The sequence below is a fragment of the Cygnus atratus genome, chromosome 2 (assembly GCF_013377495.2).
Source record: "Cygnus atratus isolate AKBS03 ecotype Queensland, Australia chromosome 2, CAtr_DNAZoo_HiC_assembly, whole genome shotgun sequence".
Lineage (NCBI taxonomy): Eukaryota > Metazoa > Chordata > Aves > Anseriformes > Anatidae > Cygnus > Cygnus atratus.
In genome coordinates this window covers 30813318-30837570 of record NC_066363.1, presented here as the reverse complement: position 1 = coordinate 30837570, position 24253 = coordinate 30813318, and the positions used below count along the sequence as shown (strand labels likewise).

The 24253-nt window shown below is 38.3% G+C and overlaps 1 protein-coding gene across 4 annotated transcripts in view; it reads left to right on the top strand.

Annotated features, from left to right (window-relative positions):
* Positions 1–24253, top strand: part of AGMO (alkylglycerol monooxygenase) — a 198693-nt gene continuing 174440 nt past the window's right edge. For all 4 annotated transcript variants that reach the window (XR_004781078.2, XM_035562512.2, XM_035562511.2 and 1 more), the window contains exons 1-3: positions 1–158; positions 5714–5844; positions 17989–18140. Coding sequence is in view for 3 of the 4 variants with exons in the window: in XM_035562512.2 (XP_035418405.1) it covers positions 30–158; positions 5714–5844; positions 17989–18140 (412 nt within the window). In the remaining variant the exon portion in view is untranslated. The remainder of the gene's footprint in view (positions 159–5713; positions 5845–17988; positions 18141–24253) is intronic.

Here is a 24253-nt window from a genome sequence, read left to right as displayed (position 1 = left end):
GGCGCAGCGCGGCGCAGAGCAGCGGGACCATGGGCAGCGCAGCGGGCGGCCCCCGGGCCACCACGCCGGGACAGCAGCTCCGCGCTCTTTTCTACGTGTTGCCGCCCGGAGAGAGCTCCTTCCGCACGCTGGAGGAGGTGCCCGACTACGTGGAGAAGGTGAGAGCCCCTTCCTCTCCTCTCCCCCCGCAGCATCCATCCCTCCCCTCCGCCCACCCTGCGCGCAGCCACTGCCTGCCTCTCTTCAAAGGCTTGGGGAAGCGATGACTGCAGGAGAGCACCTAAAATAACATTAAGTACGTTGTCTTTCTCTGTCTGCTTTCACCCCTGGGCTTGCTGGCTGTGTAGCCAAGTATTCTATTAATGGCTTGCTGGCTGTGTAGCCAAGTATTCTATTAATGTATTTTAAGTGAAGGCTTGGATGCTTTCTCCCAACACCAGTTTTCAGAGGAGCACCCCACATCTGAAGGTTGGTGCTAACATTGTTCACATTGGCAGAGCTGAGTGATATAATGACAGCAAACTGAACTGAGTAAACCAGAAAGCATGATACTGTGTTGGGCTATTCAGGCTAGGCTTCTACCTTGCAGATCTTCAAGCAAGCAAACAAGCAAGCAAAAAAAAAAAAAATTATATATATACACACACATATATTTAGAATCACTATTTAAAAGAAAAAAAATACACAAAGATTGTTTAAGAGAATGAGAACAAATATTTGTGTTGGGACAGTGCAGACTCCTAAAGTTTCAAGGCAAGAGTACAGAGGTCAGGCGTGAGAACTCCCTTGGCATCAGCGTATCCCTCCCTCCCCTCCTGCCCTACTGGCTTGTCCGCTTTCCAGGAGATACCTTTGCTCCCTTCTGTCCTACCTATTGCACATATCTTGGCACATATTTCAAACTGCTGTGCAGTAGCTGCTATTGGGCTGTAATGGGGGTGTCATGGATTGTGCAGAGTGGTACAGCAGTGTCAGCAGCTTTCTGGGAATGTCAGTGTTCAGCAACCCAGTACTGATGGCGGTTATCAGCAAACATTGCCCTTTTGGATAGGGTAAGCAGACAGCTGCTGCAAATCCAACCTGTGTATACAAAGTCTGGTTGACGGACTGCTCTCAGAGGCATTTTGCAACAGAGCTACAGCACAATGGTCAGGCAAGTCTGTCTAGAGCTTGACAGCTTTGCCTAGTCAACTGATTGCTTCCTCCAGCTCTGTCTAGTGCTTATCTCAATCCCTTTTACTGTTCCCACATTTTCAGCTGAGTAGCGTTCATTTTCTTGCCAGCGCTGTTCCTTAACATCCCTGAACTTCCTTCTCCCGTGCAGACCTGGGCAATATTCAGCTCAGACCTTGGCCTAACCTGTGACTGTTGATATAGGGCAGACAGCTATGAAAGTCTGCAGAAGGATTCCTGGTACTTCTTTGCATTATAGAAGTGTCTGCAGGCTTCTGCTGTTGTACAACTCCCTTGTGATAAGTTTGTAAGGGAATATGTACCTAGCAAAAGTTACACTAAAAAGGTTTTTCAGTATAGTTATACTTTGCTATAATTGCTGTCTGATAGCTTAACCTATTAGCTTAGGCTCATAGCTTAGTCTAATTTGTGCAGTGTATTCTCTGGCTGTAGTTCTCTGATGTTCTGCAGACGGGCAGAGGGAGTCCTTCTCTTTTTTTTTTTTTTGTGTGTGTACAGTTTTCATGAACATAATTTCACTTTGCTTCTTGTTACCTTCTGGAATTATCATTTATGTGCAGAAAAGACTTTAGTCTACTTTAGTCTACTTTAGTAGACTAGTAGACTAAAGTAGACTTTTAGTCTACTGACTGTAGTCAGTCCCAGGAAGAGAGTGCATTGTTCCTTCCTCTGAAAGCCCCAAAATGGAAGCATTAAATTTAATACTTACTGTTTTTCTTTTCTGTTTACTCTCTGCTTTTTAGAGCCTAAAGATTAAGTTCACATTTACACTCAGTCCACGTTTTTAGGCTTTGCTTCTAAATAATGAGGCACAGAACCTGCTTATTTAATTCTATGTGAAAGTTGAGAATCTTATGTTATGAGGACCTGGGACTTTAAGAAAACAAACTGTTTCAAGGCTTGTAATAAAATCATGAATTTATGCTGACTTTCAACTTAGTATTATTTTTTGCAACTGTATGAAGTAGAAATTGATTTAAAATGGTCCTTTGCACTGTGTAAGAATTGGTTACTTGTAAGGGAAACCCTCTTATTCAGCATTCAGAGTAAGACTTTCAAGTTACAGATCAGTTATTCACATAAACCACAAAAACTAGTGCAAATCCCCATTAGGCATTTCTGGTGATGGGTGAAAAGGAAGCAGCTGGTAACACAGTAAAACATTTGTAGATCAGAAGATATGGAAAGGGGCCATCTTCCATCTCTGACCCATGAGGTCAACAGTGGCTGTTGCTTAATTTTGCGACACTTTGTTTGCAGGGACAATACTTGAAAACTTTTCCTGGATATGTAGGAGCTACCTATCCCCCTCATGTTCCTTAAACATCTTAATTGTCATTTTAACTACTACCCCACACTCTCGTCCCCTCCCCCCCCCCAAAAAAAAAAAAAAGACTAACAACCAACTAACCAACCAAAAACCTAATGATTAGGCTACTTGAAACTTGTCTGCCTTACTGACTGCCTCCATTTTTCCTGTATTATTTCTGTTATCCTTCTGCTGTCTTACACTTCATCCCAAGATGATAAGCTGTTAGGGACAAGGAGTGCCTTTTCCTTCTGTTTTTATGGCATCTAACTTGATAGTATCCTGATCTATGACAATAACTGTTAGGTATTATGCTCACAGAAATAACATATACTAGTTTTGATATAGTTGATTTCTTTGATCTACTTTGGACACAGCATAATGTGGGTGTGTGGAAGAGAGGTAGTAATATCTTAGGTACCAAGAGGTATGTCATAAAACCTTCCTTTCTCAAACTCCTTGATGGGCAGGAGGTTAAGACTGTTTGAATGTTTCTTTATCCTCCTTGCTATGACACTCCCTATTTGTCAGTCAAAAAGTGTTGTCAAATATTTGGCTGTCTCACAACTTCACAGAGGGAAGAAAATATTTAATGAAGTTGATGGGAAAGAAGTTGTATTAGTACAAAGCCAAGTATTTTAACTATTTCAGAAGTTGCTAGGTAAAGTGAATTGCCATGCAGTATACAGGAATTGTATATTTCCTGTACGTTATTTTCATTTCTTGAATAAAAGATCCCAGTTATTCTGCCCTGAGCCCTTTCAATTTCCAGTGCAGCTTATGCTATTGCATGACTTTGAAATTGTCTATAGTCTGTGCTAGAGCTGGCTCCTAATTTTGTGGTAAAATCTTTCTTAGTGGTTCTCAGTAAGACCATTTTTATCTCTTATGGATGTACAGGCATGGTCATCTGGCTTGTTTAGTAATTTAGGAATCTTTTTTAATTTTTTAAAATCAACTAGAAAAAAAAATATCTTAGAAATTAAGCAGTTAAAGCAAAACAAGGAACATTTATATTTTTTCTAGGATGCTTCAATGACCTCTAATAGAGTGTATTTTTTTATTGATTTCAAATGTACAAAGATTTACCACACTGGTTTTGCTGTTTAGGATTTATCCATAAGCTTTGTTTTCGAAATGTTTTCTATCATCAGCTAGTGTGTATCCCAAACAGGCCTTTAAATACTTAAAGCACTGTTAAAGTGCAAGCTAGGCATCTAAATTAAAAAGTGCCATGTTGATATTAATCTCTGTTCATCTGTTATTGTAACCTAACCCTGAGCTGCTGCAGTTTATGAACTTTCACATTTCCTAGACGCTATAAATCTCTCTCTGCTTGCATGGTTTGAATCATCCCATTCTTCTTCGACTGAGCAATCTGGTCTATATCCATCTTAGTCTCTTTGGTGTCCCAGCTTGGTAGGAATTCCCGGATCACATCTCACTTGGCAACAGAAATGAGCACCCTCCAAAATGCAATGGCATTTCCAGAAGCAACATGGTTCTTCCATTAAAAAACGTATAGGCAGAGGCAACCTCTCTCATACAGTGCAGTGTGGAAGGTTTCAGTATGTGGATCTATACGTTTGCAGTGACTTGAATGGGACAGTGAAAAAAGACTAAGGGGGACAGGGACCAGTCTAGCAGTGTGATGTCTCCCATATTGGTGAGTGGATAAAGTCTCAGAGGTCTTGCACTTCTCTATCCCTCAAAAAACGCATTGTGAATTTTATGCCTTAGTACCAGCAAAAATGAGTTGTCTGAACTTCTCCAAGGTCACCTAAACTTTTTTTGCAGAGCAAGGGAGGTGGTTTAAGGAACATTCAAGTACACAAAGATCTGATGCAAATAAAATAGCTACTTCCTATATTCCTTGCTGCAGGCCTTCTGGTGGTGGTCTTGGTGTCTGATGTGCTGTCACTGCCTCATCAGTTTTTCCTCCCATGAACTGCAGGGGCTATTAGGACTCCAACATCAATAAATAAATAATTAAATAAATGCTCTGCCAACTACTACTGTTCAATCTTACCCTCCCCACCTTCCTCCCTTCCCCCCTGCTGATGCTGATGAAAATTTGAGAACAGCTGTAGCAATCAGTCTGATGAAACATGGTGTTTTCACAATAATTTTTGCCAGTCCTACCCCACAGGTCACATCCATATCATTCTCTAATGGGTGCTGTTCTTGGGCATTTTCAACTTGTCCATTGATCTGGGACTCAGGATATACAGTGTGAGCTGAATCCTAGACTGGAGCAGCGTTGTGAGTGAAAAATGTTTGTCTTGCACAGCATTATAGTTTTCTTCAGAAAGGCAGTAAATGATTTGACAGCTAGTACAACCCGAAAGAAAAAAAAGGGAGCACCATTGCTACTTGATCTGGAAAGAATACAGGTGTTATGGCCCACATTGGACTTTGTTTCATAGTTATTTCACATAATTCATGGGTTCTCTACTTAAAATGCATATGGAAGAGCTGTTGCTATCAGCAGCAAAAAGCATGGCAACAGATATGTTAAGCAGAAAGTAACTCTAATATATCTTTCAGATAATATTGTTGAATGCCAAATTCAGTGGCTGAACACTTTCAAATACTGCTTACATATCAAATTGAAAGCAGATTCTATTTTACCTTGGGGTTAGAGGAGTCCGCAAATGTTGATGCTTTCACTCATTTATTTGAATATAAGAAATGAGTTTGGAAAGGCTTTTGTGTTTTGTTTTGATGCCATTTAATAATTTATGTGCAGACGATAGAAAGTAATATGGGATGAAGTTAGTGCATTGGATTTATTCTGGTGGTATCTATTCCTTGGCAGCCTTGGTTGTTCTTGTTTATAGGGTCCATGAAGAGCTTTACTTTATTTATCAGGGTGCAATAGTAGCTAGAAAGATGCAAGTCAACCTGAGAAGTATCTGGATGCATAAGCTGCTCTTTGAATCATATGTTTGGATGGACCTTAAAGATTATCTAGGTCCAATCTCCCTGCCAGGGTCAGGGACACATTCCACTAGATCACTAAATCAGGTTTCCCAAAGCCCCATCCAACCTGGACTTGAACACTTGCAGGGATGGGGAATCCACACCTCTGGGCAAACTGTTTCAGTGCCTCACCAGCCTCACAGTAAAGAATTTCTTCCTAAAGGAAACTGAAAAGGCCGATCTAATCCTACTTGTGTTGTGACTGCTTTTCTCCCATTTCTTTTTCAGAGTATTCCATTCTTCATTGCTTTTATTGTGTTGGAGTTTGCTGTCAGCTGGGTTCAGAAGCATAAGCTGTCAGGTCGAATCAATGATGGCATAAGTTCTCTTTCTTTAGGTATCCTGTCTCGACTGCCAGAGTAAGTCTATGTGTTATATTAGCTTAAGGTTGTTTGTTAGTCACTGAGAAGGAAGAAGAGAGAATTTTATGTATTGAAATTGTTATTGCTAACCCAAAGTGATTAAATAAAGCATCTAGATTTTACTTTGCTAAAATGAAGTTGCATAAAGAGCATGAATGTCTTTCTAATCTGTAAGACTAAATATGATACTTGCAGGATATTTTCCTGTTCCAATTATATTCATCCATATTTGATCTTGGCTGTCACCTTTAGCTGTTTCTGGGACTTCAGTTAGCTGTGTCTTAGGTTAGATTATGTTAAAATCTGAGGTTTTTTATTAACCTGCAGAAAGGAGAGAAAAAGAAGTCCTTTATATTCATTAGCCTTTAAAGTAAAATTGCATGCATATAACCAAATAGAAATGTGAATAAACACGTGATTCAAAGCTCTTTGAATTCAGTCATAATCTTGTTTGAGTTCAGTGGAATTCTCAGAGGTTTTAATGCTTGATAGAAATGTTGCAAACGTGATCATCTGTTTTTTCTCTCCTGCACAGAGGTCATAAGATTAACGTGAATTACTTCATGGTGAATGGAGTTGTGTTTTAAAGAAATATACATTATGGACTAATAAATATTTAATAGTAGGGAATCCAGAAAATTCTTTGTATAAAATGATCTAAGTGCTTTTCAGAAGCTCTAAATGCTTCTAAGGAGTATTGTGTCTTGGATCTGCCCTGTCATAATATGAGCTTCCAGATGATAGATTTTATTACATCTTTTCTGTTAGAAAGGGATTCAGTTTCTATTCTCCATGTATGAATTTACAGATTACCATTGTTGCATATAATCTATTCATTACATGAAGAAAAGTTTCAATTATTTGAATTTGACTATACAGTATATTTTCAAGTCTTTCAATTATTCCCACAGTTCTTTTCTGAATCCTCTAGTTTTTCAGCCTTCTTAATGTTGATGTCTCAAGTGCACTCCATATTTCAGAAATTGCTACATCAGTGCCAAATAATGAAGTCATTTGTTCTCTATTTCTACTTCTTGTTCCTCCCTTTATATATCACAGGTCCATGTTAGTCCTCTGAGCCATCTTTCATCCCCAAATATATATATATTTTTTAGATTGTGGCTTGCATTCCTCATTCATAGGCAATATGTTCTTATATTTGGCCACACAGAAACATATGGGTAATGCATTTGATCATCCTGAATATTTTGAATCAGTGCAATGATGTCTTTGATACTCACAGATCCCTAGTTTTTGTCATTGCAAATTTTACAAACCAAGGTATTGCTAAAATACATTAAAAGAGCACAGAAACAAAAAATTATCCATACTGTCAAGTAGCGTCCATTTTCTTCACACTTAAATTCTGAAATATGTAAATCACCCAATTTGTAGTCTATTGATGTTTGAATTTGTACATTTAAAAAAAACTTTGTAATAAAGGAAAAGTTTTGATAAGATCTATATACCTTTAATTTAGGTACAAAGACAACTTGTGATCGATCATCTTAGTTTTCACTAGTAACTGTCATGAATGAAGTCATTTAGGGAGTTTGGTAGATAAATAATGTCACTTAGAGACACTCTCCCAAACTCCTTATATATCTTGAAATAAGACACAAGAACTTTCAGCATGAGAAATATTCAAAGTAATATCTAAATGGAGAGTTGCATGAAGCTACTTTTTGCAACTAGTGAGCAATCTATACTCAAACTATTTTGTACACATTTAATAAGATCTGTGAACATGATCTTAAAGGAGAGACATTCAATTTTGTGTTATACTTTAAGCCATCATAAACTATATAAAGTATTAGACTTGTATGGACTGAAACACACCACTAAAGAAAGTTTACTCTAGTTTTCATGCAGCTAAAACTGAAATCATTCAAATATAATTTCTTCAAATTACACAATTTTTCTAGACAGTCATATACTTCAGATTTACCATGCTGAATGCTTATTTTTCTTATCTGAAATATTCAGGACTAATGAAGTTAGGGGGACTGAGGTTTGTGTGATGGAAGTCTGAATGGTTTTGTGAGGTCTTTTGGCTGTATTTTAAGAATACTAAAATGCTTCAGAGGCACTCATTCCTGGAACAAATGCTTGTTAAGAAAACTAATGTTGCATGTGTGGAATGCAGCTTAGCAAGGTGCTGAGTACTTTTATTATTTTGGCACTCAGTACTCTGCTGCAGAATTTGGCTTGTAGGCTAGGCAGTTTTCTTTTGGATAAGAATTATTTTGTAAAGTTACCTTGAGTGAGTGAACTAAATGATCCTTAAGGACATAAACTGTGTAGGATCAGGCAAATCGGCAGCATCAGTACACTTATTCATTGATACACCAGCATAAGAAGTCTCTTCCAGGTCACTTGTATTGCTCTCCTGGCTGGAAACACAAGACCCTTCTCAGCAGTTCTATCTAAAAAAAAAAAAAAGAAAAAAAAGCTTTTACAAAGCTTTGAAATTTCTCACTGAATGTGAAAGAAAGAAACAGTTTACCCTTCTGTCTTCTGCTTCCATGGTGTGAAAGAAATGGGTCAGAAAAAAAAGGGAAAAAAAAAAAAGTGCAGACACAATCTATTGCTAAGATTTTCACTTCAGTCTTTCCCTTTCAGGCAGAAAAAAGGGTAGGGAAAGCTGACAGAAACTGCTAAAACAATATTTCAGCAGAACCCACAGCATCAGGGGAAATAGTAGTGCAAATCATTAACAGCTGAAGGTTAGATTAACACACCATTGATTGTATCCTCTCCCAGGGACTAATTTTCATTTTCTCAACTAGCAGCAATGGTTTGCCACTTCCTTAAAAAATCTGTGGTTGAATCTAAAATGGCGGGCTTCAGTCTATTAGTTAGAATGAAGCTTCAGATGCATCATTGCAATGAGGTCTTTACATTGTATGGAAAAATTATTCAGCCTCCGAGTATGTTTTTCCATTTCACAGTCTGTATAACAAGTGCTGCATCTCTTGAGGGAAAACAATATTTATTCAGTGTTTCTTACTTCATTGTTGGAGAAAATGCAAATCATAAATTGTTGATATTCCTATGCCAAATATTAAAAATGTAGGTGCAAGAGGAAAAGCCTAATCAGAAAAGGCAATGTGGTTTGTTTTTAGGCTTATTAGACTCAACAGCATATAGAAAGTAGAATTGCTTTGTGTATACATATTACTTCTTGTAAAACAGCACATACATTTCTAAAATATAATTTTCTTTGCCTTAACACATACTGTACATTCCTCTGCATGTATGAATGCTAAATGTTATATGCAATGAAAAGTAGTTCGGGGGAAAGGGACACATTTGAATTACTAACCTTACTCCCTGCATCTTAAATGTTGGTGGTTAAAAATTTCTGAGAACTTTTATTCTAAATAAATAACAAACTTCTCTAACAAACCATTGCCAGGAGACTTGAAATGCTGCTTTAAAAATATTCTCCCAAGAGAAAGTTTATTTTGGGTATAAATATCCACTATACAAGTATGTGCATTATTTCATATTGGCCCATTTCTTCTTTTAAAGCAGCAGAACATAAATCAAATCAAAAAGTGTTTGGGGGATAACTGAGGTAGGTACATTTTCAAACTAGTTGGGAAAGTCTCCATTTTTTATGGTCATGCTCAATTGCCAGTTTTTAGTGTTCAGCTCTGCAACACAGTCACACTGTGTGTGAGTTTATAAAGTGTATATATATATATGTCTAACAGTTTTGTCAACAAATCTGCAATGAACTTTCCCATTTCTAAAGTGAACATTAAAATTTTTATATATTAAATGTTTGGCTTTGTGAAACATGGGAGGCTGAAGTTCTCCAAAGTGGTGTTGAGCATCAGAAGGGAATGAGAAAATGTTTTTTCAATAGTTCATGCTATTATGCACCTCAAAATTGCTCATCAGCAATAACAGAATCAAAGGAGTATAGAGTTTGTTTCTCCTGTAAACCAGTACAGTTCAATTTTGTATGTGATCTGGATTTTAAATAATTTTTCTGCAGAAGAAATACTGAAGAAGCAGTTTCACGTGCATATTAGGCAAACACTGCGGCCAAATGAAGGACCCATACCTGATTTGTACTTCTGTTTGCATGTTCTTGCCTCTGATCTTTTTCTCCCCTTTTGCTGGCATCAGCGTTTGTGTTACCCTGTAGTGAAGTGGCCCAGGAAACACATCCAGCACCACCACACCCTCCTCCCTCCCCCCATCATACTAACCTGGATCAGCTCTTACCATGGTTCACAATCTTGTAGCAAAACAAAAAATGAGCATGGAAAAAAAGCAGTCAGGGGTGCAGGATAACAAATACTCAGTTTTGTTTTTTTTTTGTAGTACTACTGAGTTATCCACATAAAATGTATGCAAAATTGCAGTCTGAAAACAGAAGCTTTCAGTCCTTAATAGTAGCAGTGTGCAGAACTGATTAAAATGCATTTGTTTCAAGTTGGTGCAAGGTGTTCACAACCCCATGGAACTAGCGTTGTCCTTGACAAAACAAAATACTCACCTTCATGGATGCATCCATTTAAAGTATGTCCTGGCTTCCTGATGTACCTACTAGTACTTCAGTACACTTATGAATGCAGAAAATTATAAGCTCATAAATTAGTGACTGCATCTCTTAGAAGAAAATTTGATACATGCAGTGTCTTGTAAATTATATTTTCACTTCAAGACTTATTAGCTAAATTTTTCTCTCCACATCTGCTTGACTAAAGCTTTGGACAGATGTTTACTTAGAGCATGGTCAGATGTGTTGCTTCTGATCCAGCTGCCCCCTCAGATCTGCCAACATAACTGCACATTTAATTGCTCCCTAACCTGGTCCTGACAAAGTGATCCAGCTAAAAGCAGAAACAAAAGCCCCCCAAGAACTATAAAAGAGGTGTTTAAGCTCAGCTGCATTCATTTTGACAGAGCCGGGTCAGGGAGCAGCTATGCATGCAATTATGCTGGCAGGTCTGATGGCTGGTAACCACCAGATTTTGGGCAGTGATGAGCAGATGGGGCCAAACTGGAAAGGTAATCACTTAACCTGGTTAAATTGCAAGTAAGGCTGCTGTGCCCCTACACCAACTGAACTTCTAGCTACTGCACTTCTGTCCTTCCTATGCTCATTTACATAGTCATTCCTTTATCTTGTGCTGGTTCAGGTGTTCATCTGATCCTGTGCTAAGGTTCAGTTCAGTACGGTGCTATTTCAGTTCAGTAAGGTGCTATTTCAGTTCAGTGTAGGAGCAATAAGGTTTTTGCTTAAGGCAGAGACAGGCAGGCAAATGAGACTGGCTGCCAGCAGCTAGGCTGGCTTAGGCTCCACTGAAACTGCAGACACCAGTATGCCTGTAGCAGCTAGTTATGGCAATTTAGACACTACCTGTCATTAGATGTTTCCATAAAATAGTATTTTAATAGGTAACAAGCATGAAGAGACAGAATCTACTCACCACCCCATTCCTCCCACTCTTCAAATAGTGTTTTGTAGTTATATATTTCATAAGAATATCCTCCTGACTGCACTGTCCAATATACTCTGGTAATTGTTTCCACATTTTGACAAAGGTCACAGCCCTCACAGCTCTGTCAGAAGAACAGGTTTAGAAATAAGTCACTAATTCTCCGTAGGTAAAGCAGTCAGAGTAGGATAAACAGCTTCAGAAAGCGGGTAGTGCTGCGCACTGGAGCTGGCAGTGCTTTCAGCAGGCAAACCTGACTCTGGAAGGGAATTCTCTAACTTAATTTAGTCAAGCTCGTGACAGGGACTGTCTGCATGAATGATCTTTGGTCTAATTCCCTTTTTTGTTGAGCTGTTTCATCATCAGTGAATTGAGTGGGACTAAATCAGTAAAGGCTAGGTTAATTAATCCTATCATCTTGCTTAATGCTATCATCTTGGTGAATCAATTTAACACAGCTTTATAAATTTAGTATAAGCTATACTGTGGCTTTGGACAAATTCAAATCTAGCTGTGCCCATAAAAGATGTTAAAGCTTCCTGCCTGCTCATTGCCACCTCCCTGCTCCGCTGTTACTATCTCTCACCTCTTGTCAGTGGTGAGTCCTCCCCTGGCTATATCAGCAGCATTACCTTCAAGGGTTTAAAATGCAGAACTTTGCAGACTTGGTTCATTTTGTTTGAAACATGCTGGAGAGCACCTGTGTGAGCAGCGCTGCTGGCACAACACAGGAGTACCAACTAGCAGCTGTGGACAGCCTGGCGTGTGTACTGTGCTACTTTTTGGTGATGACTAAAGAAAGCTCTGAGCCAGAATTTAGAACTCTGGAGTTTCTAATGAAATGACGTATAAGCTACCAAACATTAAAGAGCAGAATTTAGGAGACAGACTTGGGAGAGTCAGGATGTTCTCAAACTAATTGTCTGAAACAACTGGTAGTCCCTACTATAATGTTCAAGAGCTTTCCATGTTTCACACAAGCCTGTCAGAAAGCCAGTTACTCTTTTAGGTTCTAACCTCTTACGTTGAGACAGCTGTTTGCAGAATTCATATTTATCTACATCTTCAGTGTTGCATCGTTACGTATTTTCTAGACACTGGACCCAGTAAATGTCTCAGCAAATTTGTGAATCTCAGAGCCCAGTTTCACACCTGCTGTGTCTCTAGAAACAGAAACAAGCTGTTAACATTTGTTCTCAGATACATTTGTGCTCTTATGTGAAAGTACAGACTGTTAACTGAGTTTACCCTTATTAAAAATATGTTATTAATTAAGTTCGATATTCAGAGGCTCACAAAATATACCAATTTCCCAAACCCATTAAATGTTGCATATATTTTATTCTGTATTTCTGTATTTTTCACTAAGATAAATGCATGAAAACTGATGATTTTTCTTTTTTTTTTTCAGCCCTCTAACTCTAAACTGTCTAGAGTACTCTTCTGACTAAAGTACTTATCTGCTAAAAGATATATTAAGTTTAAATCAGGATTCCACTAGATGGAGCACAGGGGTAGCATTTTTAAAGCTGGCCAATATAGTTTGCTGGGACAACACTTTGAAGTTATGGAAATCAGGGAAAAATCTCTCTTTATGATTCTGTAAATTAGTGTTACAGAACTGAAAATAACAGACTTGCACCACTGCGTGTATCATGGACAAAGGCAAACTATGGCTATAGAAGTTTAGAAGTATTACAAAAGTTGATCACTAGAAAATCTCACGCAAATATTTCTTCTGATTTCATCATTTAATGTGCTATGATGTGTCATTGAAGCTATTTCACTATATTTTTACAGACTATTGGAACAGTCATCTGTTATCACTTCCTTTGTTCCAGATAATTTTAGAACAAAACAGGGTTGAATTGAAAAACCCTTTCCCTCTCCTCATAACTTCTGCTTATACATGACCTTTGAGAATATAATAAGCTTTCTACTAATCTAACTCAAACCTTAATGCAAATTTGCTGACTTCAGTGGAACAGTCACTATTCTGTAAGACAGATCAAAATCAGATCCTTTATTGAAAAAATGTACTAAGTAAGCATTTGTATTACACTTGTATGTTGTTATTTAAACAAATATTAAAAAGTCAGGTGTGTTCCCTCACCGAATGTTCTAGAATCTCCCAAGATTGCACATCCTGAATTTACTAGAACACAATTTGCTGCTCAGTGTGCTGGGAAGGTATAAATAGGTCTAAAGAAATGAAACTTCCATTCTTATAAAGGTAGAAGAGTAAGCTACAATGACAGAAACTCAGCTGTACTGAAGGATTTAAACTAGTATTTGAAATCTTTTAAAGATAATTTGTAATTAAATTTAACAAAGGAGTGCATATAAACTTAGGGCAAGAGGTATTATTACCATGGGTTTTATTACTAAAGGGAGTGGAACTCCTCATGAAAATATTTAAGGATTTAATATCAGATTTTTAATTGATTGCTGGAACAGGTCTGGTGAAGAAAAGGTCAGCTCTGTCAGATGAAATCTTATGTAATACTGCACCTAATACAGCTAGGGATACCAAACTCACCTCTATTTTATTTCGTTTTGCATTGATAGTTTTTTTTTTTTCTTCTTGAGGAGAAGTGGGAACTGCATTATTTAGACTAAAATGCCAGAGAATAAAGCCATACTGAGGAAGAGGAGAGGCTTTGATTCAGCTTTTGTGTCTGGTGGGAATATTTTCTCAAAATGTAGGTGCTATTTCCTGTAATCAAGGGCTTCCCAGAGCTTGATAATCATTTCCCAGCTGTATCATTTTGGTGAATTATTTTTTAGCCTTGGGTTATTTCATGACTGGTTTTGCATATTAAGAATGGGAGAGGATCATATTCATCTTGATGATAGAAAACAGGGAATAGAACTCCCACAGCTCTCTCTCCCCTTCCCTCCACCTTGTGGAAAGTTTGGCTTTGAGCTAAAGCGTGAAAAAAGCCTTGACTGCAGTATGTCAGGCGTATTTCAGCTTGATTTGTGTCAACCCTAATAAGTCAGCTGACAAAGTAATAAATTGGGTGTCTGTTCAAGACCTGGCACCTGTACAGGAAATACAAGGGGATTTCAGTTGCAGGAAGGTTTGCTTTGTTTTGCAAATGGACGTTTTCTCAAGGCTCCTCTACCTTCCTCCCCCTTCTGCTCTTTACTGAATTCTTGTTATCAAAATGTTTATTTCAATTGTGACTGGAGCTAGTTTTTCATCTGGAAAAGAAAGCTTTCTGAGTGTCATTGGAAATGGAAATCCTTATACTTTCCACTCTGAAACAAAGGCTTACAGAGCATTTAATTATTCATGTATCCTGCTGTTACATATATGGCCTGAATAATTTCCAATTACAGAGTAGAAACTGCCTTTGTTCAACGTTTTGAAATTTTACATTGATGTAGTATGAATCAGGCTGGGACAACTGAATTTGTTTAACCCAGGGAAACAATGTATTTGTAATATCTCACTATTTTTAATGATAATATAACCTTGTGACCGGGGTGTCTTAACGTGTTTCCTCCTGTGTCTGACCTCCAAGGATGCAAGTCTGCTACAGCTCTTGAGAGCTGACGTTTTGGAGGTCCAGCTGTAGAGTTGTGTTTTTAGCTCAGGGGCCCCAGGCTGAGTCCCAGTGTGATGCGAGGGGGTGCCTGCAGCAGTGGCGAGAGCCTGGGTTGTTTCCTTGGAGTCTTCACTTTCAACACACAACTCTTCCTCCATGTTCAGAGGAGAGACAACACCTATTGTTCCCTGATCCTTTTCACTTTTGGAAACTGTCCTGGGGACCATGGAAGAGTTTTCCTGAAAACTAATTTCAGGTTCTAAGGTTGATCTGTGAGGTGGAGGAAGCAAAACAGGATCTGGTATTCTTTGCAAGGGGTCAGCTGTGTGTTCATCTAGTTGAGTTTTCTTCACCTTTTCCATCTTTCATTATTCCATTGGGATCTACTGTAAGTAGATCTTCATGTCCACATGGAGAGTTCATCTCCCAGAATTTCCTTCTTGGACTTTTTTAATTAGAGGAAGTGATAATCTGACTCAGTGGAAGGAGAAGGGGGAAATGGTTTATTAAAAAAAAAAAAAAAATCACCTTTAAGTAAAATATGTATGATTTTTAAAAACAGAGAGATGAAAACCCTCCCCCAGTCAAAACAGTTGCAAAAGTGCATTCTTTGCACATAATAAGATTTTTTTTTCAGCAGAAATATTCAAAATCCAAGATACATCTATGTAATGTATATAATAAGGCTTTCTATGCTGTATGTGTGTTCTAGGATTTATCACTCCTTATGCAGAGGATTGGGCTTGATGACAAAAGTCCTACCTATCTGCTTCTGTCATATTTATGGTTAAAAACTTACTTTTAAATGAGGAAAAAGTTTTCTTAAGTTCTCTTCAGTGTTTTCAAGAAGTGAAAATGTAGCTTGAGGGAGAAAAAAGGGGCAATATAAACCTTTAAAACTCCAAGTGAACTTTCAGAATCTAATTGAATGCAAGCTCTGGACTTTCCTATCTATCACACTGTAAATTTTTTTTAAAATACTTAGCTAAGCAACTCTTCTTTCTCCAGCATTGCATAGTGATATGATGGATTACTCCAAATTAATTACAGTAATCAGCTAGCGTTATGTATTGTAGAATTGTGATTCAAGCATGAAGGAAAAATAAGCAAATTCTGACTTCTACAGCAAATTGTACATATAAAAAATGTGTTGTGAGGTTAGCTCAAGTTTTACACCTTGGCCTTAGCTTGTGGAAAAAAAAAAAAAAAGAAAAGACTCTAGGGTGAAATACAAAAAGCTGATCAAAAATGGAGGAAATGTACCCGTCCACATATCTTTGGATGTACTGCAAAGGCATTATATGTTAATAAAAGCAAAAGAATAAAGTAAGAAAACAGTACCTAATAATAACTGATACTATATGTTGCAAAAGGTGTTTTAAATTTCCTGGTCATTGAAAAGATGTTAAGAAATGCCCATTTCTTTGTGTTTGAATAATATCAGCTCCCTTCTGACCTGTTGTGAAAGTGCTTGAGAATTTATACTAAACTTTACAGATGCCTCATGAGGTGAATTGCAAAAATCTGGCTGGACACATATAATCTTCTTTAAAAATATTTCTAGAACACAGCTCTTATGAAAATTAAACATGTTCCAGGTGTGTATGGCCCAACTTCTGGGCATAGCTCAGTTGTTTTTGAAGTGGCAGATACACCTGCCTTTGCAACTCAAGAGAAATTCTTCATCTGCCAGCTACCAAAATGAAACTGTGTCGGTTTTGTTGTGTTTTGTTTTTGTTGTCTGAGATAAACTGGGATGTTTGTAGTACATGTAGGAATGAGTTAGTTGCAGGTAAGATGTGGCAGCTAGCTATGGGGAAAAAGTTCTTGTCTTCCCAAGCAACAACAACTTGTAAGGCTTCAGCTTTTGAGGATAATATGGTGGGTGTGGTAATGTTCTGCTTGTTACCTAGTATTCGGAACTTGGGATTTTCAACTGACTTTGTTCCTCATTAATAGAGAAACTATCATCACAGAGTCTCAAAATGTTTCCTTCTAATATCATTCAAAATACCATTATGGGAAAAAGTGCTAATGCTGGAATCATAAAAGTACTGCATGGATGTTTCTGCAAAAATACGAAGGTGAGGTGACCAAAAAGTTCAGTGAGAGCATGGGGGATGGTTCATAAGCTGAAGCAGTGACATTTTCTGGGGTTCCCTAATGTTTCAGTGCAGCTACCCAAAAAAAGACAGTGCATGGCCAGACTATTTTCAGGGACATACAACACAATTCTCACAATTCTGCGTTACTAGTAGGTGTATCTGAATTTTTTCATGTGTGTGAAACAAGGTTTTGGAGGAGAAGGAGTATAATATGTCCTCTTTTAGTCTTGCAGGTTCAAGTATTTTGGGGGCTGTGCTGTAAACTAAATCACTGAAATCATCTGTATCAAAAATAATCAAGCTGAAAAAGGGGGCGGGGCAGGGGGGGAGTGGTGGTGAAACAAGAATTGGGAAGAAGCATCACTGAGAAGCGTCACAGAATTAAAAATGAGCAGACATGGACAGACACATGACATCCTGAATATGGGCTCCCATGCCTTCCTTGTGACAGTCCTGGTATTAAATCCCACTGGATGCTGAACTCAGCTGACTAACCAGACAGGAAACTATCCCTAGGGAACTGGAGAGGAGGAAGTCTCTCCCTTCAAGTGATACTGAGCTTAAACTGTAACAACTTCTCTTACTCATCCTCAGTCCCATACCTAACTTCATCATATTTACAATATTATTGTAAAAGTATTTTACCTTACTTATTTTACACTACATTACAGTTAGTTTTTGAGAATGATTGCCACTACACTTCACTTCTAACTTGCAAGTTAGTAAGGATGGGTTTTCTCCAGACCTGTGAGAACAGGAACACTGCACAGCACAGACTGCCTAAGGGTTTCAGCATACCTAATTCCAAAATGCAGGTGGTGAGTGGCTGATCTTAGAAACTTCACTGACCTGAAGCAATGGTACTACTGAAGTTAACAGTGGTATTACTTGACAAAGATTGTGGAACTTGGGCACTGTTTATATGCTTTACAAAAAGACTCCCAATAGTAAATATACAGTAAAACAGTTCTGTAATTGCAGTTGACAAAATTATTGATAACACTCTCTGTCTCTCCATTTCAGTGTTTTATTCAGAAGTGTCGACTTAATTAGTTATATCTATGTATGGAATAACTACAGACTCTTTGAACTGCCCTGGGATTCGCCATGGACGTGGTATTTGACATTCCTGGGAGTGGACTTCGTATACTACTGGTTTCACCGCATAAGTCATGGTAAGAGTTAGAGTTTTTCCTGTATTAAAATACAAAATGTGTTAATTATTTATGAATCAAGTGAGGTATTTATTTTCATTTCTATACTTAATCTAATTTAGGTGCTCTCTTTCCAAAGTTTAGCAGAGATTCACTTGTACTTTAAGTGTGGAAAACAGTCTGTACATCACACTTTTATGCAATAGATATAGTTTTGTGGAAAAAAAAAAAAGAAAAAGAAAAAAGGAGTATCTCTTGGCTAGTAGCACCACAGAAAAAGAAATGTATCACAGAAAAAATGATAAATAAATGAAATTTGTATGGCATAGTATCCTTTTGTGCCTGTATGGAAAATACAGCTTCATACAAAATGGAGGGGAATAAAAAGCAAGGTGGCCAAAATAATGACAGGACACCTGGCTAACTTCCTCTGCTTCTGTGTATATATATTTAACATTCAATCATTGTTAAACTGACAAATGAATGAAAGTGGTTCTGCACTTTATATGTATAGGTATAAATACACATACATTTTATACATATATATATATGCACTTATATTTATAAGGTATTTTAGAAATTGTCTGCAATTAACACTTGACTTAAAGGTGATCATTGTCTTTTTTTTTTTTAAAAAGAAGTACATTTTTAACCATACTTGCTCATATATATGAAAATGTAGAGTTTAGAAGGGATTCAACTGTTATTTAGTGTAACAGTGGAGGCCATGTAAATCATGCCAGTTACTTCTATTCATGTATATTGTGAAGATGTAATAATATCGATCTCTCTGTTTATCCATTATATATTCCTCTTACTGACAACACGTTTTTGCTATAGCCATTTGTATTCTGTGCACAGATGCAACAATGCTTTGTATCACTCCTAATTTTGGATCTGATCTAAAGTCTGTAGCAACGAAATAAGTATCTCTTTAAGAGACTTTGGATGGGGCTTCTCAAGGCAGCGTGCCCACAGCCCACAAAAGCTGTAAAATCTAGTAACAAAACTTTATGTAACGCACTTTTGAAAAGGGAAAACATTTTGATGCCAATAGGTCAGTGGAGTACGTGGAAGTGGGTGAGAAATGAGCATGAGCTTCTGGGGGGAGTGGGAGGTAGGAAGGGTCCCTCCCGGGTGGGAAGAACAATACAGGGTGGGTGCAGGGGGACAACAATGGTGTGAGGGGACGGGGCTCACGGGGGGGACATGGTGGGAGGTGAGGAAGTTATGGGGAGCTGGAACAATGTGCCGGGGGGACATCGCAGCCGGGAGCTGGGAGCCCTGCGTGGGCGTGCGAGACACTGGGAATATGCTTCAAAAACAATGACATTAACAGTGCTGGCAAGGCTGCAACTTCGGGCTGAGAACTGGACCAAGGTGGGAGGATATTCCTGCATTTTTAAGTAAAAAAATAATTACCTGAAAGTGTTAGAAAATCAGTAGCCTGGCTCTACTTTCACCAGATTCAGTGGTAAAATTCCCACTGCCAGAGAAAGGAGCAGGATCAGCTCCATGCTTTCTAAAGCAGTTCCATGTTTTTCTGTTCCTACAGCAATTCTGAATTCACTCTCATCTGCTTTTCTATATTTTGAGAGGAACATTGGGACCGTGCGCTTTGAAGTGAATCACTCTGGCCGTTTTAGAATTAAAATCCAAAACAATTCTCTCAGTATGTAGTGAAGTTGTGGAAACCGCATAACAAAATGTTGTTTGTGTCTTAAGAAGGTCAGCACTGAGCTGTTCTGTAAACATTAATTTAGTCTTCTGGAGGTTGCAGAAATGTTTCTTGCTGTCAGGTATGTGCTGCTCAGCAGGGAACTGATGCAACATTATAGAATATCACTTAAAATGAACGTTTTAGCTTAACCGACAGCCTTATTTCTGGTCAAGCGATGAAATCTGTAACAGGGCAACACAGCTGCAAAAGTCGACTGCTTCAGAAGTTGGAAAGGAGAATTTGAATGTAGGAGATGCTTTTAAAATGCAAAATGTAGTTTACTGTAAAATACCTCTGCGATTTGAGAAGTGGAGGCACTGGAACAATCTCTACTACAAGTGGACAAACATACCCTTGAACGAGAAAATAACAGGGCCTGGTGATTCAGGCTTGGATCCCAGAGCTAAGTTAGAAATTAATAGCATATGTATATCCCAGGAAATTCAAGCTGTGTGGACTTATGTGTGGGGATGTAAATAATAACACTAATTGTTTCAAAATGAAGAACTTAAATTCAGATGCATTTTCAGGCTGTTAGTACTCAAAATAATTTTGTTACAAAGCATCATCATCGCATAGCTTTTCCTATCTCTAAGCAATTATTTGATAACACAAACTCCTGTCTACTTACTATCTTATTTTTGTGTTGTCCATCCAATAAGTGGACTGTTTGTTTTGCTATTTGAAAGAATAGGCTGAAAGTAGAAACTTCTTTCTGTAGTACTTCTTTCTACTGTAGTAGAAACCCTAATATACAGTTTCAAGCTTTTACCCAGTACTTGGGAATCTATCTTTTCCTCTTCACTTATATATGTGTAATAGCTATTATCATAAACTGAAGTTATACAGCAACAAGAGGAAGTATTTTTAGGTGTGATCTCATTTTTTTAAAGGATAGAGTTATTCTAAGTATGTGCTTGTATTTTCCATTGTTTGCAGTAGCCACTAAAAAGTTAGAAAATGAAATGTTTCACCACTTATTCAAGCATTCTTCTGGGCCTGATCCAAAAGCCATGGCAGTCAATGGGAATGCTTAGTTAGCCACTGCTTTTTCTCTTGGTGTTTTAGTGAATTTATATATCACCGTAACTTTTCCCTTTGTTTCAATAAAAAAAACACTGCTTGTGGTGATACTACTGAAGAAAGTAAGCTGTAAAATAACAGGTTTTCTTTTCTTTCCTTTCCTTTCCTTTCCTTTCCTTTCCTTTCCTTTCCTTTCCTTTCCTTTCCTTTCCTTTCCTTTCCTTTCCTTTCCTTTCCTTTCCTTTCCTTTCCTTTCCTTTCCTTTCCTTTCCTTTCCTTTCCTTTCCTTTCCTTTCTTTTTTTTTGGGGGGGGACAGGGGCGAGGAGGATATGCGTGGGTTTAGGGGATTTTTAACAGATATTTTAATCTAGCATATATGGATTACTCCTCAAGCTTCCTCTCCAGGTGCAGAGTCCTTGCAGAGTTATTCCTGCTAAAAAGCAGGATTCTCTGGTCCCAGGGCAGTGCAGAGCCCCAGCCGTGGTGGAGCACACCCCTTCCCGAGCTCTGGCTTTGCCGATACTCCTGTTGCAGACATATGACAGCGGCAGTAAGGAATTTAGAGGCTCTGTAAACTAATTTCTTAAGCAGCCACACCTTTTAATCAGGGGAGGAAATCTAGAGACTTCCAGATCCATGCAAAAACAAGGGAGCTGTCACTAATGGATGCGCTGGTGCTGAGCAGTGGATTTTGTGGTCAGTTTGGGGACCCTTCTCTCTGTTTTCAGGCCCCGGGAGAAGTTCTCTGGGTTTGGCAGCCAGCAGGTTCAGAGAGCCTCTCTCTTTTTAACAGCAGATTCCAACACCTCTTCTTTTGTTCTCCTTTACTGCTGGGGAATTTCCATTGCTTCAGTGTCCCTCCCCTCAGACAACCTGGGAGAAGTGAGTTTCCTTCAGCTGGGCCAACCTCAGCAGCAGCTGCATTGTTCTGCCAGGCCCGAGGCGGCCCGTGTCAGCCGTGCTCGCCCATTGTCCGCTGGCGGCTTCCAGCCGCCGTGAGGGATACGTGACAGGGTCCCTGTCAGCAACAGGCTGAGCCAATATCAGCTGATGCTTCGAGTTATGTGCGGAGCGTGTAAAATAGACCTCAGCTGATAAGTATATCCTAGCTGGATTCCCCAGCTGCTACATACAGTTTTGAGTTAACGGCCTGTCTCTTAATATTTCTCTGTTTATTTATGGTGGGTGAGAAATAAATTGGGCATATTCTGGAGAAACAGTCTTTGAGCTCTTCAGATTCTTCCAACCCACAGGACTGACCATTTGGCCAACACCAGGTTCTGAAGGGTCGGCAGACAGAGGAGAAACTCTAAACACTCATTTTGATTTTGCCCCTCAAAAGGCTGTGCCTCGGATCTGTAGCAAAATGTCTCAACTGAGGATGCTGAGGGGGATTTCTTTTTAAGATTTCCAAGAATTGGAAGCTTTAACTTTCAAAAGTTCAGCAAGGCAGGAGATGAGAATGTGGATTTCTCTTTGCTTTATTTACACATGACTTACATAGCTTCTACCTCTTCTCCCAGTAGACATCTTTGCTTATGGTCTCATAGAGAATTTTTTTTCAGCAGCAGAGCTGCCTGCAGAAGTTTCTGGCTGTTCTTCCCTACCATACCCAGCCAGTTCTGAAAAACTTTCTGTGAGGTGACTATATAAATAAAATCACTGAAAAAATAGTTCATTAAAAAAAAAAGGGGGGGCGGGTCATGTTGGGTTTCTCTTTTAACAATGAGAACCAACAACTTGGTTCAGTCATCATGGGGTCAACTTAGCTATGGGGCAGGAACTGCCCAGTGGTCAAGGACAGAGACAGCATAAGCCGGATTTGCTGGTGCAGAATCTGTGGGGTAACTGGAGACTTTGGGAAGAGCAGAGAAGGATTTTCTGTGTCAGTAGTGCAGAGACAGGTACCTCATCTCATCAGGAAACAGAGTGATCCGTTTGTGGATAAATAAGGGCAGGCAATGTTCGTGATTCATGCTGTCAAAATAATGGGAAGAGGTGACAATAAAATCCAGTCCTATTCTTTCAGTTAGTTATACACATAGTCTTCAGCAATAATACTAATATGTAAGCACATTGGACACTAGTGCAATGGTATGTTTGTTATTAAATGAGAAGATGAGTTTGAACTTTCAAGCTTGTTAAAGGAAAAGACAGCAGGGCTTAAAATCTTTTCAGCATTTACATTTACCACTTATTTTTTGGAGGGTATATTGGAATCATATGATCATACTATCTTTATTTATCTGACCCATTCCTGCCTTTGAAGTGCTCCTTTCCATCTGCATTTTATAATGTGCTTATCTGAAGTCAGTATATCAGAATGGACTTGTTAAGTAGATTTTATATTAAGAATTGATAGTATATTGAAATAATTTTGGATTTAAAGGACTTTAGTTTTATGGGAAATTCATTATAGTAAAATGATGTCTGACTTTTGTTACTGGGAACATGGTCAGAAACAACAAGTTTTTTTTTTCCAGAAAAACCTGTATTCCTCTAGAAATGCAATAAATGAGCATGTTCTTTTACATGTCAAAGGCTTCATTAGGGGGGACAAGGGTAGTGTTTTTTTCAAGCTTGTCCTGGCAAAATGCCACTGTTTACCTGAGTATCAATTCAGAGTTATATTGATTATCCAGAATGAAACAGATTTAATTCCACCCAATGAAAGATTAAAAACAAAACAAAAACAAACAACAAAAAAAACCCACAACAACAACCAAAAAAACTCCTTGGGGAACTGTCAAGTGACTGAATGAAGCTCTGCTCTTTTTCTTGTCACAGCTTGTGTTGATTGCAAGGGGAATTGATACCCAGTGATTAAGAGAAAAGTGTTCTCTTCTTGTGAATTTTAGAGAAAACGTTTTTTGCCATTTTGGTAGCTGTTTTTTCTTATGATTTAAACAGGCTTGGGAGAGAAAGATATTAAATTGCTGACTCTGCAAGCCTCACAAAAATAGCAAAAGCAATAGCTGGTTTTCATATTTTTTGTTCTGTCTTCTGATTGTTGCTAGTCTAATACCTGCAGACAGGATAACATGAATTAAAAATAAATAGAGAATTCATGTGATTATGATTCATCCACTGCCTTCCTACTCCACTGTAAATAAACTACATCATTTGTTATTTCTATATGCTTATTTTTGCAACCACATCTTTTACATTTCTTTTACTTCTCAGAAATAAGAGGTGCTCCTTTATCATGTATCCTAACATTTTCAGAGTGAGTAATACGTTTGTAAAAGACAAGAGTCAATCAAACCAAATGATGACACTTATTCTGTCAATTAAGTGTATATTTTGGTTTAAGAAAGGTTCACCTGAAAAACTTCAGCTGCAATCAAGTTTCCTGACATGTAGTGGTCTAAGGTCCTGTAAAATTACAGG